At 58.0% G+C, this 16,633-nt stretch overlaps 2 protein-coding genes across 2 annotated transcripts in view; one reads left to right on the forward strand and one right to left on the reverse strand.

Moving 5' to 3' along the window:
* The window catches only part of NECAB3 (N-terminal EF-hand calcium binding protein 3), a 29,213-nt gene extending 13,582 nt beyond the window's left edge, over nucleotides 1–15,631 (forward strand). Inside the window, exons 4-13 of the mRNA XM_075517428.1 lie at nucleotides 26–51; nucleotides 399–496; nucleotides 9,805–9,941; nucleotides 10,132–10,253; nucleotides 10,575–10,654; nucleotides 11,096–11,149; nucleotides 11,808–11,920; nucleotides 13,610–13,687; nucleotides 14,036–14,127; nucleotides 15,033–15,631. Of these exons, the coding sequence (XP_075373543.1) occupies nucleotides 26–51; nucleotides 399–496; nucleotides 9,805–9,941; nucleotides 10,132–10,253; nucleotides 10,575–10,654; nucleotides 11,096–11,149; nucleotides 11,808–11,920; nucleotides 13,610–13,687; nucleotides 14,036–14,127; nucleotides 15,033–15,061 (829 nt within the window). The 3' untranslated portion in view covers nucleotides 15,062–15,631. The remainder of the gene's footprint in view (nucleotides 1–25; nucleotides 52–398; nucleotides 497–9,804; nucleotides 9,942–10,131; nucleotides 10,254–10,574; nucleotides 10,655–11,095; nucleotides 11,150–11,807; nucleotides 11,921–13,609; nucleotides 13,688–14,035; nucleotides 14,128–15,032) is intronic.
* ACTL10 (actin like 10) lies at nucleotides 7,102–8,218 on the reverse strand. Its single transcript, XM_075516981.1, is given in 3 exon segments — nucleotides 7,102–7,352; nucleotides 7,355–7,507; nucleotides 7,510–8,218. Coding segments are annotated over 3 exon segments (1,113 nt in total).
* Nucleotides 15,632–16,633: the final 1,002 nt, after the last annotated feature.

Here is a 16,633-nt window from a genome sequence, read left to right on the forward strand (position 1 = left end):
GAGCTTGTTTTTCTGTTTCTTGTAGCAATGTGGACACGGAGAAATTGTGCGGTAAGTAGGTGCATATTCCTGCCTCAGAGGGCTTCCTCTCTCTCGAGTCTGCGGTGGGGCTTTGTACGTGTCTGACCTGGGCAGGACTGGGCGGTCAAGTCGCACTGACAGTCCCTGTACCTGAATCCCGGCACAGAGGGCGTCTGTGGTTTTCCTAAGGGGATGGGACATTTTGTCCCTGGGGATAGGAGAGCACTCTTCATTTCAGTCCAGGTGGGAGCATGACTCTGGAGAGGCACGCGAATGCCCCTCTGCAGCACTGGGCTGTGGGTGGGAAGCAGCAGGCGCAGGGGAGGCAGGGATGGAGGTGCCTGGGAAGCTCACCCTGGTCTTCTCTCCTGCTTCAGATTATTTCTCAGCATATCTCGGAGAATACAGGAATGTGCTTTCCGCCCTGGAAGCCCTCAACTCTGCGGTCCTGGCAGCCATGGACAAAACCAAGCTGGTAAGGATGGGACCGCGGGAGGGCAGCGGCGCAGGCGGGTGCATAACAGAAGCCGTGGTGATCTTAGCTGCTTGCTTAGCGTTAAACTTAGGTGCCAGAGGCAGCAAACGTGGTACCTCCCAGATCAGTGGGGTTGCCTGTGCGTGCTTCGGTTGTGTCCATATGCAGTGAGTGCCACAGCAGCATAGCCTGCAGCATGCCTGGAGGAGCGGGAGCTGTGCTGGAGGAGGAGAAGGGTAGGGCTAGTGCTTTTGTGCTCTGGAGACGTCTTCGGGCTCTCCTTCCTCACAGGGCTCTGGCAGTGGTTGTTTCAACAGCTCCTTGCAGATCACTCGCAGGGTCCTGCCAGGGGACACTGTTTCTGGAGCATCACTGATAACCTCCGTGTTGTGTCTCTGAGCCAAAGCAAGGTCTTTTCCACAAAGCAGTGTGGCACAAAATGGGGACTCCGGGGTTGAGCCTGCTCTGGACTGACCCCAGCAGCTTGTGCTCAGCACAGCCTGTGCTCACAGTGACAAAAATTGGCTGTCGGTGAGGGGGCAGGAGCCGCTGTGGCTGGAATGCTGCTTTGGGAAACGGCGAGGCGCTTGGGAGAAGGTAGGAAAGGGTGAAATTCACTGACTCCCAGCCTTGTGCCGAGTTCAGCCCTGCGGTGAATTCTCTCCCTGCAGCTTGTACTGATGGGAGGTAGATCGGAGGCTGCTAATTAGGGCAAGCAGCCTCCTGCTTTGTGAGCTCCCCTGCCTCTGCGTCGGAGGGCAGCGTTCTGCAGCGCGCAGTGTCACGAGCTAAATACAGCCATGAAAAAGCAGTGGCCAGTACTGGAAGGGACGCTCCTTGGAGACCAGCAGCCCCCTTTGCATCTGAAATGTATTAAATGGTTTAGCCGCGTGCTTGGGGCTGATGCTGTTTTACAGGCTTGGGAAGGGCCGTCCCTTTCTTTCCCTTCGATGTGGTGGTTCGATGCTTGGTAAGAGGCGGATGAAGGGCATCATCCACGTGCACACCATCCACTGACCTATTGATCGGGCAGAGAAGCAAAGGGGGACCAGTCCCACTGTCAGCTCTGCAGAGCCATCGAAGTGGTGTTTGTGCCTCTGCAGCGTCAGTCACGATCTTACCCTCTCTTTGAGTTTCCCCCTGGCCACATCCAGCCTCAACAGCATCTCCCTGTATGTTGGGAAATTTCATGCCAGGAGAGGGGATCACCTGAAAATGCATTTTCTCTTTGGTTCAGCTGCCCAGCCCCTGTCACAATTATTAAATGCAAGTCCAGAGGGAGAGAATGAATCCTCTTCAGAGAGCTATGCTTTATTTCAGTTCTTTTCTGGTTTGGTTTTTTTTTTGGTAATGAATTTGTATATTCATGTATTTCTCCAAAGGACAGTGCAATTACTGTCTGCTTCACAGTATTGGTATGATGAATTCATTCACTTAATAGTTCCTGGTGCCACAGGTGCTCCCTGGAAAAGAGAAGCAGGTTTTCCCTGTTGAAACAGATTTTTGTGGACTCTCTTTTCCACTCGTGTTTAGATCTGCCCGGGGCCAGGGCAGCCCGATGTTCACAGCACTGCTCTCACCCGGGCAAGGTCTGCGCTGATCTGAGTGCTGTGATTCTGGGTGCCCTGAGGTCCTGGGTGCCCCGATGCAGATACTGACCCTCCTGGGAAGCATCTCCCTGCGCTTCCCTGGTCTGCTGGGCTCTGTGCTGGGGAGAAGGCAGGAGAGGGCAATGCTCCAGCCCTGTGGTCAGGGGTCTTGCAGAGCTGTGGGAAATCTGCCGCTGCTAGAGGCTGGCAGAGATGATAAATGCTGCATTCTTACCTGCTGTGACCTGAATATATTCCCATGTTTGTATTTCCAGAATGGGAATCGATCTTGGGTTCTTACGGGATTAGTGGGTTTATTAGGTTGGGTTTTAGCCAAAGCTCACACCTCTCTGAGCCAGGGGAGGGGGCAGAGAACAGAGATTTTCCATATCACACGTCTGCCCCTCATTTCTGTTGATTCAAACACCTCTAATGCCTCCACGGCTGAGGACAGAGAGCCCCAGTTTGGCAGAGAAGAGCCGAGTGAAACTTCATCCTGGGGAGCTGCTTTTGCTGGAGATGCAGCTGTGCTGCCCGCTGAGCAAACTGGAAGAGACCTGCCCGCTCCAACGGCCTTCACCATAAAGCTGTGCTTCCAGAACAGGGCTGTGGAGTCAACAGATGTTGGAGCATCTTCAGTCCCTGCCCGTTTTTCCCCAGGCTGTATTTAAGAGAGCTTCACGTGACTCCCGAGGAGACAAGAATACTCAGACCGGCTAGAAGAAGAAGAAGAAGGGGATCTCTGACTTGAGCTGGGTCTCAGCAGTGTAACTACAGCTTCTCTTGGTTAGGGCATGGTCCATCTCCGGTAGTTCCTTACTTCTGCTGCCACAGAATTGCTCGCCCCTGCATCCTCCAGGTGCTTACCCCACAGCTGTAAAAAGGCTCATGAAAATACAAGCCCACTATACAAGCAGGAAAACGGAGAGAGCATGGGCTACTTCATTAGCACAACAAAAGCAGAGCCTGGGAGGTGCGCTAGGCTTGCTCAGACTGCCAGGGCCATGAGCTACAGGGAGAAAAGAGAAGGAAATAAGGAAACCAAAGCTCGGAGGGAATGTGCCGCAGCTCTGTGCTTGGGAGCTGCGGTTTGAAGCAGTGGCGCCGAAAGCCTTTTTGGTATCGAGGATTCCCACCTCCACATGTGCCGTCGTGGTCGCTGCGGGCCAGGGTACCCGGACTGGATGAATGGCATGTCTCAGCGGTTGTCTCCTCGCTGGCAGGCTCCTCGATCTGCTGCCTGCCGTGCACGTTGCCGACTGCAGGATAAACACTGCGATAAAGCATGGGAAATGCAAGCTGGGTTCGTCCTTCTTGCTGTGTAAGTGACTGCAATTACTGTAGGAAATAGCGTATGTGTGGGCAGCAAACCTGCTCGTGGTCTTTGTTACGGATCCACAGGTTGCCAGGAGGAAACCAAATCATTAGGGGTTCCTATGCTCCCATCCTCCCTCACTGGGTTGGTAGAAATGTGGTAAAGAAAAGAAGCCTTTTCAAGAAAAGGGGGTGTTTCTCCAAATTCCGTCATTCCCACTTATATTTGTAAAATAGAACTGTTGATAGCTGTGCTGCGGTATACTAAATACAGCTTATCCCGTGGCTAAGCTTTGCATTTGCAATGTAATAATGTCAGAGTAAGAAGTGAACTGTGGAACTACCTTGGGAAAATGGTCTGATATTTCTCACAGGGGACCCGTATGCTAAAAATCTTTCCATTCTCCATTTTGCAAACACTGCAAACTAATCTATAAATACCTCTCCAAGTCAGGCACTTTTATTTCTCCTTTGGCAGGAATTATGCGATCACCTATTCCACTCTGACCCAAGCTTAACTATCATCATAAGAAACTAATAAAACCTCTCAAAACCAGAATTACAGCAGTTCTTGGCAACTTTGGGGTTTTCATCTGGGTCAACAGAGCTGAAGTACCAGTCCATGACCCAAAAGCCTTGTCTCGTGCTTGCTGAGTTATTTCCTCCGTGACTCCCTTCCATGAGTCTTCGCTATGAGCAGAAAATGCTGTGCTCAGGGAGACAGAGCACATTGTTATTGAGCCTGTGTTTACAGAGGGGTTTGAACTGCGTGGTGCAACACTTGACAAGAAGGTTTTGCTTGTTTGCCCCCAAGTGAGGAGTGCAAAGGAGGCCGGGCAGCTGAACTGAAGAGAAAGTGCGTTTTCAATTGATTGGCATGAAATTTTCCAAGTCGATGAAGAAGGGTGAAACAGCAGCCGCGGCTCTCTTGAGAGATGGTTATTTCCATCCTTCTCTCCGGCATGTTCCCCTGGGCGTGCTGTGTTTGACGAGGTGAGAGATGGAAGGCAGCTGGCTCGGCGTGTGCAATGCTCACCCGAAATACTGACGTGTCTGCGTGGGATCCTGCTTTGCCCTTGCAAGGTGGGCTGGGGCATGCTGGGACCAGGAGGATGGGGACCCCTCTGCATGGCGAGCTTCAGAGCTGAGTCCCCTCTGAGCACGGCGTGCCCCAGGCTGATAGTGGGGTTTTGGGGGGTGGCACCCCAGGCTGGTGCCTGTGCCTGCACGTTGGGGGCGTAAGGACTGCGCTGGGGCGAGCTGCAGGGCTCAGGGCAGGCTGAACGTGCCCCCTGCAGCCGTGACACGATGTCGGTGGGAGCAGCTGCCTGCTGCTGCGATAAAACTCCATCCACTGACATCATCCACAGAGGACATCGGGATTAGGCCATCCTCAGGATGAAAGTTGAGAGGATGGGGAGTGCTGGGAGGCTGGCTTGACGCCGGGGCTTCTCCCAGCACCTGGCCCTTTGAAGGGGAGCGATGGGGAGAAGCATCCGGCCCCCATGCAAGGGGAAGCGTCCATATGCCAAGGCTGCGGGGGCCACAGCCGGCCCCGGCGGGGGGCTAGGGAGGATGCATCGGAGATGGGAGCGCACCTCATTAAGCAGGTCCACACGGCTGCGGAGGCTGCTTGCTGTGGGAAGTGCCCTCTGTGCAGAAAGAGGGGTGACAGCGTTTGGATTTGGACCAACTCCCAAAATGAAATGGACTGTGCCCGGCCATGTGGTGGATGAATAATGTATCCTTTCCGCTGCGCCCCAGTGGGGACTCAGTCAATTAGTATTCTTCACCTTTCTTTCTCAGGCTTGTCATGGGGAGGTCTGAGTGTCGGTTGTTCCCCTGTAAGCAAGGGATGCGTGTCTGGGCTGGCGGGAGCTGCGCAAGCACAGAGGAGCGGTGCTGGCAGGGATTTCGGTGCCTGCGCCCTTTGGGAGTGAGGAGCTGAAGGAGTGGGCAGGGGGAGCGGCAGGGTCCCTGCTTGGGGTCCCCAGCCACGTGCTCTCCGTCGTCTGGGGACGTGGAGAAGGAAGGCTTGTGGGAGCAGGTGGGATGCTTGGCTGGGGAAAGCCCGGAGATGCAGAGCTGGAGCTCAGCTTCTCGCGGCCGCATCGGATCGGCTTTGCTGCCATCCTCTTCCTCTGGCAGAAAAATGAGATTCGTTTACAAGCACGGGTGAAAACCCCCTGGCAGCATGGCGGAGGGCTCTGCTCGCCAGGTGGTGGTGGGGTGTGGGGACTGGCTGTGGCTGTCCTTCACCCACTCCAGCACGAGCCCAGGGCAGTGCTCGGTAGATGAGCATCCTCTCCACTTACCTTCCCCTCCCGGCCAGCCGCAGCTGTGCCAGCAGCCCCAGGCGGACACAGCTCCGGGACTGGGCTGGTGGCTCGGCTGTGGTGCAGAGGAACCAGAAAGCCATGTGGGGCTCAAGACCCTCCCCACCACCCCCCTCCTCAACAGATTTTTGACACCAGCATTGAAAGGGTTACGTCCACGTGCTTTTGTGCAGAGCATCTGGAATTCAAGATCCTCAGTTCTCCCTTGTGTTGGAGAGAAACACAGTAGGAACTGGAAATATTTGACCTGAGTAATGTGGTAGCATTGCTGGACTCTATTTTGGACTTGGTTCTCGGGGGGGTGAAGGCAGCCTGGCTCCTGGTCTGTGCCGCAGCCTTAGGGGTGCATGAGGACACCACGGGGAAGGCAGAGGTGACTCTGGTCCAGTCTGTCTCCTTGTCTTGTCGAGGAAAGGGTCTGACCTCTCCTGGTGGATGCTCCTGTGGAGCAACCAGCCCTCCTCCTGCATCATGTGGAGACTCCTTCCTTGACCTCCCACTGCCAGTCCTGTCTCTCTCAGTGCTCACAGTGATGTCCCGTGGTTTCTGTGTCCCTTGAGGAGCTGGGCACAGGGACTGGCCATGGGGAAAGGAGTCTGCTATGACAGCTGGGCAGTGCTTCCCAGCTGCTTCCCCCATGCAACCTCTGATCCTTTTCTAATCATCTGCTAAGCTGAGTCAGTTCACTAAAGTAGCAGCAAAGCCAGGTGAGTGCTTTTCTGCCCATTCGGTGAGCTGAATTGGCTCCGTGAAGCACCAAATGACCTTTATACCAAAATTACAAAGAGCGAATTCAGTTCCTTGGTTTTCACCAGCTCATCCTCTGTACCCAGTGCTGAGCCGCTTCAGTGCCAAGATCAGAAATCACCTCCTGTAGTAAAGTTGCTGCAGTGCAGGCGCCATGTGGACCTTCTCCTCCTCAGCTCGTTCCTCCTGCCCCTGTGGCCCCCCACGGACCTCGGGGGTCCTGCTGCGCTGACTGCTGGGAGGAGCTTTCCTGCCTGCTGGAGCAGCCCCCTTCCCCGTGCTGCAGGCTGGAGCGTCGGGGCTCGGCTGTCGACCAGCTATACCCAGACAGTCGGCGTGTCCAATTCACAGCATGAGCCACGGTTGTGTTGCCAGCCTGATCGGACACGTGCTTATTAGAGTGATGGTAGAAAGGCACAGAAATAGCCCAGAGCGTAAATGAAAAGCAGTTTACTTCTTTTGGAGTGTTTGAATTGACTTCGCACACCTGCAGCAGAGCAGCAGCTGGCCTTCTGTCACCACTGCCACCGCAGCTCTGCCCAGAACAAGGAGACCCTCCTCCTGCAGCAGGAGCGATGCTCCGCCAGTGGGATGCTTTGAATGCACGGTTGTCGTCTGCCTACTGGAATATCCTGTGCACGTACTCGGCACCATGCTCCTGGTACTCGCCCTTTGCCATCAACTTGTGCTGGAAGGACGTGAGCCACACTGCCATTGAGCCTCCTGCCCAGGCTGCTCTGCCCCTCTCCGGGCTCACCAGGACCTGAATCTGGCAGCCCGTGCCGTGGAACAGGGCGTTCAACTCTAAGCACAACCTCTTGGGAAAGCCAGGAAATATCCAGGAGCCCCCTGACAGCACAATGTTACCCACGTGTCCCTCCTGGCGTGGTCGGGTACCTTCTGGAGGCTCTGCAAGGCCAAGTGGTGGATCCCTGGGGAGCTTTAGTGGAGTAGCTTCGGTTGGAAGAGTGGCTTCAGGCAGCAGAACTGTTCCTTGTCCAGGGTTATCCATTGCCCATCGGGGACTGAAATCTGGCTGGATGATGGTAACCTTGGTCGTGGAGGTCTCCTTCGTAGTCCATGGAGACATAGCAGCATTGCTTCTTCAGCTGGATCACTGTCTTCTTCTTCAAGGCCTTCAGCACTGAGGGGTTGTTGGGGCTCTCCATCAGCAGGCTGTCCAGGTAGCTGGTGAGGAAGCCACCAGCCACCCTGAGGTGGTAGGTGGCCTCCCTCTAGGTCTGGCCCAGGCAGATGGAGATGGCATGGGACACTCCTGCCCCAGCCTCCACGGTCAGACCAGTGACTCTGCTGTAGGTGCAGAGGGAGAGGAACCCGGTGTTAGCCATGTGCAGGGCTGGCACCCCGAAGCTCTCAAAAAGCACCTCCACCAACTTTTCCCTGTTGGTGGAGGGACAAGAAGGGAAGTTGGCCATGAGCACGGGCTGTTCCTCTGGGAGGACTTTCAGGCCACAGAAGAAGAGGTGGCTCCACAGGTTTTCTATGCCATCCCAGTCCGCAATGATGTCCTGCTAGAGTGGGTAAGTCCTGGGTGCTACGGTGAAGCCTGCCGTGCTTTCAGCAGTAGTGGGATGCCACTGGGTCTCCCGTGTCATGCCTGCACTGCAGGGATGCAGCAACACGGTCCTTAGCACACACTTGGGCTTCTTCTGGCCTGCAAAGCCTGCCCAGATAAAGCTGCTGCCGTTGTCTGTGATGACCACAGGCTTTGGCATGACTGGCACTCCTGAGGGACGCTGGGGAGGGAAGAAGAGCCTCACCCTGCAGTGGAGCAAGAGGTCTCGTGGGGGCAAACCAGGCCAGGTACCTGCTCTGCAAGGGAGACTGTGGCTCAGCCCCAGCGGAGGACGACTGTGCCTGCCCTAGAAGTGTCTGTCCCTGGGTACGTGCCCCAGCCTTTCCTCCTGTCTCCTTGCTCCCTGCCTCGCTGAGCATCCCTCCTTGGGTACCTCATCTCCATCCCTGGGGGCTGGAGATTTGCCCCAGACCCTTGGGTCGCCTAACAGTGCAAGGACAAAACTCCAGGTGGTCTTAAGGAAGCAAATGAAAACTGGACAGGAAAGTAGAGCGGGTGGACCAGGCTTCAGGGAATGGTGCTGCCAGCAGCAGCTGGCAGTTTCCATAGCACATGGAAAGCAGCCGTGCTCCAGGCTGCGGCTGTTCATTGCACCCAGATTTTTGCCCAAGGGGATCTTGGGCAGCTGTGGTTAGAGCTGGCAAAGGAAGCAGTGAGTTTGGAGTGCCTGTGTGTGTGTCCGGGCACTTCCATGGCTCTCCGTGCTTCTCAGACCTGCTCCTGGGGCGTGGCGTGCATCCTGACCCACTGTTTGGGTGCCCTCCGGGCCAGCTTGCCTTCTTGCCAGGATGCACGGTGACCCCTTCATTCTCCCCAGCACTTCTTGCGTGCCCCCCCCGGACCCGCCTCTACATGCCCCCATCACTAACGCCTGTGGTGCACACATTGCACGTCAGACCAGGGAGGAGAGTGGTGGGGAAAGGGCACGCAGCCCTGCGTTCCTGTTGGACACCCCTCCAGCGCCGTTGGGTGGATTGCCTGGGACTCGCAGCCAGACGCAGCCATCCTCCCGGCAACTGTCACTTGTCCTCCGTGGGTGATGTGGGGCTGGGATGTGGGGCGGCCCCCGTGCAAGAGCAAGTCAGCGGGACGAGCCGTGAGCAGGCGTGCATTGGAAATTCAGCAGGGATCTCTTCCCGTCAGAGCTGCGAGGCTTGGCACTGTCTTCCCGGGGAGAGAGGGCGTGAAACCAGCCGGCCGCCCTGCCCTGCCAGGGACAGGGTGCTCCCTGGGAGGGGCTGCCTGCGCCCAGGGGGTTGCTGCGGGCTCTCCTCAGCCTGCCCCAAAGCCTCTGCCCCGCCAGCCTTGTCCCAAGAGCCCTGGTGCAAGCGGAGCAGTGTGTGAACTGTTGGGTGCAGCAAGGGATGCTCTGCTTGCCCTGGAGCCCTCCCTGGAGCTGGGGGCTATTTCTGCAGGTGGCCTTTACCTTAGGGCTTGGGGGTGTCCAGCTGTGGTGCCCATGGCTCCCGGGGACCGTGCCAGCCGGGGGCTGTGGGTGCTGGGGCTGGGGTGGGGAGTCACGCCATGCGTTCCCTGCTGTGACTCACAGGTGTGCAGCCAGAGGATGCTTTTGTCCTACAGTGTCATCGTTTCCTATGACGCCTGAAAATTTGGTTGGAATCCACCCTGTTGGGTTTATTTAAGGGCCAACCCCTTCCAGACGTAGCTCTGCTCCCCCTGCGCAGAGCCAGGGTCATCTAATAGATCCTCTCCCTTTTCCCGCAGAGGTACGAGACCTCCTCGAAGATGGAGCAGTTCCTGACCCGCTTCCTGCTGCGGGAAACCATGCACCAGCTGCAGTCCCTGCAGGCCTCGCTGGAGTGTGCCGTGGACACTGTGGAGGAGCAGGCGGGACAGGAGAGGTAATGGGGTGGGACATGCCGGTCCTCCCCCTCTCCCCACCACTGCTCGTGGGGGTCGCAGCGTGGGGCAGGACTCACGGGTATTTCTGGGGGCACATCTGGGAGCGGGATCTGCCCTTTCCAAGCCCACTGTGAAGCTGTCCCATATAGTGAATGACTCCAACCCCCGCTTTGCATTTTGCTCTTTCAGAAAGGACATAAAGAAATCTGAGACCTCAGTTGGCCTGAGGTCAGGGAGACGATGCGGGCGCAGAGGACAGAAGAACGTCTGTCTATCTCCAACGGACCCCTATTCTGGGATGCTAACGACAGGTATCCACAGCCCAGCTGTCCGTTGGGTCGGTGTCTCTGCCCCTGCCCCACTGGAGCCCGGAGTGGGTGTGGGAGCAGCAGCATGGGACAGCGGGGGCTTGTCCGGGACAGAGCCTAGACCATTGCACCCGGACGCCAGCTGGAGCTTCTGTGGGATGTTGTATCTCTTGAGTAGTGGGAAAAGTTTCAGGAGGAAACCAAATCAGTTTTTTGATTTAAATCAGAGGTCTTGAAGCTTTTGTGGTTTTCTGAGTCTTAACCAAGCTTTTGCTGTGATAAAAGCAAGCTTTTTCAGTGACAACTCTGCCCTTCCCCGTGCAGGCATTTATGTCGAAGACAACAGCCAGTGGATGGCACAGATCAATAGGCTCCAGCAGCTCATCGAGAAGCTGGAGTGCAAGGTGTGTGGCAGAGGGGACGTGGGCTGGGGGCTGCCCCACACCTTGGTGCTGGCCAGGTTGGCGGTGGGACCTCTCCCTGTGCCAACAGCCCTGGTATTCTGTCCTGGCATGGTTACAGAGCTGCACCTATTCACCAGACCCAGACTCGCAAGGCCACTCATCCCTTGCTGTCTCCAAAGCCCCGCTTCTCCCCTCAGCTCTGCTGACCCTCCCCTGGCTTCTCCGTGGTCCGTGCTGATCTGACGAGTCAGTCTGGACCCACCGAGCCCCACAGATGTGCAGGTCACGTTCCTTTTCTCCCCTGGGTACCTGAAGGAACGTCCCCAGAGCAGTACCCATCTGTCATGTTTGAGCTGGGCTGGGCCGTGGGTTACTGCCACATTTTATCTTGTTGCAAAGTTCTCTCAGTAACGATGATTTTTCCGGTGGTGTTAAATGCAGAGCCCGCGCCTGGAGCCGCTGAAGGAGGAAGCGATGTGCAAAGGAAGAGATGCAGTAAGTCCCTGCTTGCTCTTTGCAGGTCACCCCGTAGTGTGCCCAGATCCCCTCTCTCGCATGCACGCGTGCTCGCGCAGCCCCTGTGCCCCGAGACTGGAGTCACCTGGGTGAGCTGCTGGCTTTGGTCTGGCAGGGGGTCCGCTGCCCGGCGATGTAGCAGGATGGGAGTCAGAGCTGTGAGCTGGGCGTGGGACCATCCGCAGGGCAAATGCATCTCCATCAGGTCCATGCAAGCCCCGGGCAGCACCCACGGCCAGCCCAGAGGAAGGCAACGCTCCGCTTGTGAGTGCCCAAATCCCCCAGGTTTGCTCCGAGCTCCCGCAGGCCATGCAGAGCCCCAGTGGAGGGGTCCCGAGGCCCCTTTCTCCTGGGGGGAGGACACAGGCAACTGCAGCAACCCCAAAGCAGGACCCCGCCACCGGGGGATGGAGCATCTCCTATTGGTGTGGTCCTCGTAAAGGCAACCTGCTCAGGTAGGAAGAAGCCACTTTATGTTGGCTTTGTCCCCAGCATTGTGGTGCCAGCCCCTTCTTGCGGCTTCCCCTGTGGTGCTGTGCTTGCTCAGCACTGCCTTGTCCCGCAGCTGGGTGGGAGCAGGGAGGGCAGGAGGGGGCAGATCAGTCCCTGATGCCGCTTGTCTGCTGTCTCTTCGCAGCACATCCTGGTGGCGAAGAGGCAGATCTCGGTGGCAACGAGCAGCATTGAGGAGTTTCGCCAGGCCTTCAGGTCCTACACGGAGGTCACCGCTGGGCAGAGCAGCTGCCTGCAGTAAGTGTGCGGGTGGTGGGGCTGCTCGTGGCATGGCTCACCCAGAAACGGGGGCTTTTAACACAGCACCCTTGGGGGACAAAGGGTATTTTGCAGAGTATTTTGTGTGCCGGTCAGCACATGGCTGGGCTTAGCGTGTGGAGGTTTGACCTCACAGAGAGGATGGGACAGTGTCACAGCTGCGGTACTGTCCCATCTCCTGCTGCAGGTTCCCCCAGCAAGAACCACTTGTCAGTGTCTGGCAAGGACAAGGCTGTTTTTCATGCTAGCACAAATGGCTGTGGCATGCACACGTAAGAGAACGCATGCATTCGTCCAGCCCTGGAGGACTTGAAAGTAATGGGGGAAGAGTCAAGGGGAGAGCTCATGCCACAGCATTGCCTCATGTAAAGCGTGTGCAGTGCTGGTGGGAAGCGGCCGTGAACACCTGAAGCTAACCCCCGCATGAGACCAAGGCTCTACCCCCCAGCACCGCTCTGGAGCTCCAAACGGAGCTGAGGATGGAGCCCAGGTCTGACTTCAGTGACACGCTGCTGCCAGCGTGCCCCTGGAGATTGCACAGCTGCTCTTTGAGAGGCGCTTTCCTTCTCCCATGGGAGATTTCAAGCTGCTTTCAGCGGGAAATGTTCATGCTGTTCCCATTTAAAGTGTCATTTTTCAGCTCTTCAGTTCCAACAGCACAAAACTGCATTTTCAGTCCAAACAAAAGGCAGATACTTGTTTCGACACGTGTGGCAGAGAGAATGGTATTTTTTTTCTTTGGAATTGATGGGCTTTTCTGTCATGAGAACTGTTAGTGTAGACAACTGGGTAGCATTGCATGGGCGGGCTCTCCACATGAGTGGAAAGCTGGAGCGAAGCCCGGGGAGACTCCACTGTCCTGGTTCACGCCAGGGAATTGCAAAGCGCGTTGTGGCCCCGCGCGCAGGGGGACGCAGCCTCCGAGCTGCCGGGTGACTTGCTTTGCTCTCCCCCCCCCAGGGCTTGATCCCTTCCTGCAGCCCTTAGCAGCAGCTGGAGGAAACGTTCATCCTCAGCTGGAATTACTGACTGCAGATGGCTCCCCAGGCCCTGCACCCTGAGCCTTGCTCTCTTGCCTCCCTGCTGCTTCCCCCCCCATCTTCCCATGGACTGGAGAAGGCCCCAGCCTGTTCCTCTGGCAGGAGGGAGCGTGGGAAGCATCGCCTGGAGAAACAGCATCACTTCGGGGGGCAGCAAGCTGTGGTTTTATGCTGTGATCTCAGCTCCTTGCACTCATGCCTCAGTTTCTCTCTGTGTGAAGGGCGAGGGACGACACACACCTACTCCGAAGGGCTGGAAGGATGAGCGCCTTCGCCAGGCTGTGTGCGGCAGTGCTAGGGACGCGCTAAGAAATACTCGCTAAGCACTTAGCACACTGGTTTCTGGGCAGCAGCAAGGACCAGTTTAATAGCTGTAAAGCTCCTCTGCTGCCTGGCTGCAGGAACTGTGAAGCATGAAGTATTTGGGTTCGGGATCCCCTGGAGAGCCGGGCACTGGCCCGGCAGCCACAAATTGTGGATGCATCCAAACTGCTCTTTGAAAGCCTCATGGTGAGGCTCATGTGCAGGCCCGTGCCCCTCGCTCCCGGGCACAGGCGTGGTGGGACCGGCGTGGCCGCACCGTGCCAGCTTGCCAGGCCCCGTCTCAGGGTCGCTCCTGTCCCCGCAGCGTGTCTGCCTGCAAGGTGACGGACGAGGCCTGCTTCATCCTTTACGAGTTCTGGCAGGACGTGACTTCATGGAGAAGGTTGGAGGCTTTCCTTGTGCGGGGCTGGGTCCGGCTGCTCTGGGTGGGGGGGCTGAAACGGGTTCCCTCTCGGGGCTCCACCAGGACCCCACTGTTCCCCCTCCTTGCACAGCCTGTCCTGCTGCTGACTGCTCGGTCCAGTGCGCCCCTGGGGCCGTTTGCAGCGGAAGGGGGTGAACACCCTGATAAAGGATTTGGGGAGCAGGGCAGGAGTGGATGTCCTGCTCTGGGTGGTGCAAAAGCAGCCCTGTCCCCCGGCAGGGGGGATCCCGGCATGCAGCCGCTCTCCTGCAGCCGCGAGGCACGCACAAGCCCTGCACCCTCCTGAGCCCGCACACTGTTTTACAGCCACTTGCAGTCCAGCTGCAGCAAGACTTTCCAGCGGGCCATCATCAGCTTGCTGGAGTCCCCGGAGCTGCTGACCACCATGCTCTTCCCAGGTGAGGGGCAGCGTGGGGCCGGCTTGGGCGGCTGTGGGGCTCCCGCAGTCCCACGCTCCTGCTCCAGGTGTTCTGCAGAGGGCAGGAGCGGTGCGGGGAACAGGCGCCTTGGCTCCCTCCAGAGCAGAAGGTTGGCTTGGGCGTGACCTAAATGGTGTTTTTCAAACCAGAGTGAGACCCGTTTGCCCTGGCAGGTTTGGCTGTGTGTGCTGGCAGCGCTGCGGGGCCTCGCCCCTGCCTGGGGGGATGCTCTCCAGCCAGGACGGCCAAGTAGCTGGGGGCAGTCCCCGGGTGGCAGATAAGCTGAGCCCTGTCTTGAATACACCTGATCCCTCATTTGGGTTTTTTTCACCTGAGCCCTGAACCTGCTCTGCAAAGCACTGGCCCTCCTGGGTCAGTCCCAGTGGCTGCGTCCAGGGTTACAGCTCAGCGGTGCTGAGGCAGGGGAGAGACCAGCTCAGGGAAAATGCACGTTCCCCGTGGTACCAATAGAAATCTGACCGAGACGTGAGGAACGGGGAGAGCTTGGTGACAGATACGATCAAATTAAGCCCCAGTTTGCTATCACTTCTGGGTCTTGTGTAAAAGAACATGAAACACGGATTAATTTGGACTAAGTCCCATCGTGGCAGTGCTCCTCCTGACCTGCCAGTCCCACTGACCACATTCCCCGTGCTCCCCTGCAGAAGTCACTGCAGCTGAAGTGGATCACCCGTCTCCAGGCCATGCCACGGGCTGTGCTCCCCACCCCGGGGTGGTGGGTGCTTCAGAGCCAGGCGCCAGGGACCTGCAGAAGAGCCTCAGCTGCCCCCGAGCAGGGCCGGATCCCGTCTCTGCCACCCCTGCGCCCCTCCCTGTGTAACACTGACTGCACATCCCTGACCCCTTCCCCTCTCTCTCCCCAGCCTCCTGGTGGATCATGAACAACAACTGACCCTGGGCAGCCGCTTCCAGGACGCCGTCGGCGTGCGGAAGGACGCGGAGCCCTCGGCACAGCCGTCGCCTTCCCTCGCGTTCGTCACCTCCCCGTCCCTCGTCCCCTCCTGCGGTCCGGCGGGGGCTGCCTGCCCATCGTCCCTGGCAGTGTTTTACCCTTTTGCTCTTTTCATGTTAATTTATTTATCCACCCACCACGCCAGTCTCCGTCCTGCCCGGGGGGAGCGGGGCACTCCCAGCAGTGCTCGTGGGAGCCACGTTCGGGGCTGGCAGCCCAGCCCTTGGAGGAGCACTGGTCTGGTTACTGCGTCCCGGCAGCCCCTCAGCCCCTCTCGCATCCCGGCTCCTCTTCCTTCCCACGCTCCTCTTCCTCCCAGCTCTGAGGACAGGCCGAGGCTCCGCAGGGTGCTGGGACGGGCTGGGGGACATCGCTCTGGCCAGCTGTGGCATCCCCGTGCCCAGCCTGCCAGAGCCACCCTGGGCCAGCAGTGGCTCTGCCCAGGGAGCCAGGCCACCTCGTATGGATTGTGGATAGTGTTTTATAGAAAAACAGCTTTTCTGGCAAGGCGTGCCAGATCTGGCCCGGCGTGCCAGATCTGGCCCTGGCCACACCAGCAGCCTGTGCAGCCATTGCAACGGCTTTGAGACTGGACTCGTGCTCCTCCCAGCTGTGCCCATGGCCACGGCTGTGCACATCCCCCAGGAAACCACTGCGCACCTCCCGGGGCAGGCGAGCGTGCTAATAGCTTTGTTGCTTCATCCTGTGGCTCAATCAACATAAACTGGAGTTACCACCAGTTTCAGTGCTGCCAGAAAGAGGTTGTAGCTGAATTAATGGTGATGGGGGTCAGTGGGGGGGGCGTGAGGTGAGCGGGGAAGCCCCCTTGGCTGGAGCAGAGCAAAGCCCCCCTGGGCCGTGGGGTGCACACTCAGGGTTTCTTTGTCGGTGCTGCAGAAGCAGATCCTCTGCTGAGCTGGTGTAAAACGTGGTGTTGCGAACAGCACAGAGCAAGGGCTACCAAGGGCAAACGGGGCCGGGCATGGCGGGCAGCGCCTGGCAGGGCAGCGAATGCCTCCTGGCATGGAAAATCCCACCTTCCTTGGACCCCTGCCTCTCCCCGACACCCGGCGTGGTTCACCTGGCTCACCACGGGTGCCCACACGCCCAACCCTCGCTCGCCTGGGTACCTGCCCCCCCCAACCTCTTTTCCCACTCCCTGTGGGTGCTGCTCCCCAACAGCACCCCCAGAAACATTGATTTGACTATTTGTTTCGCAATCCCTGGGTGCAGTAATTAAAAGGCAGTTAATTTGTGGCTGAAGGGGCAGTGGGTACAGCTCCATCCCGGGGACACCACACAAGCGGTGCTGGGCACGTCTGGCATGGCGTCACCCCCGCCCCGGTACCGTGGGGCCACAGCAGGGCAGGGGCTGGGTTTGGGGTGCAGGGAGGGTGACCTGGTTGATGCCGGCAGCGATCTGCAGAGATGGGATCAGGAAAACTCCTCCCTAGAGGAGGGGGGGAACAGCAGCCACTGCTGCCAGCTCGGACGGGCACTGTCAAACCCCGT

Source organism: Mycteria americana, chromosome 14 (genome assembly GCF_035582795.1).
Source record: "Mycteria americana isolate JAX WOST 10 ecotype Jacksonville Zoo and Gardens chromosome 14, USCA_MyAme_1.0, whole genome shotgun sequence".
Lineage (NCBI taxonomy): Eukaryota > Metazoa > Chordata > Aves > Ciconiiformes > Ciconiidae > Mycteria > Mycteria americana.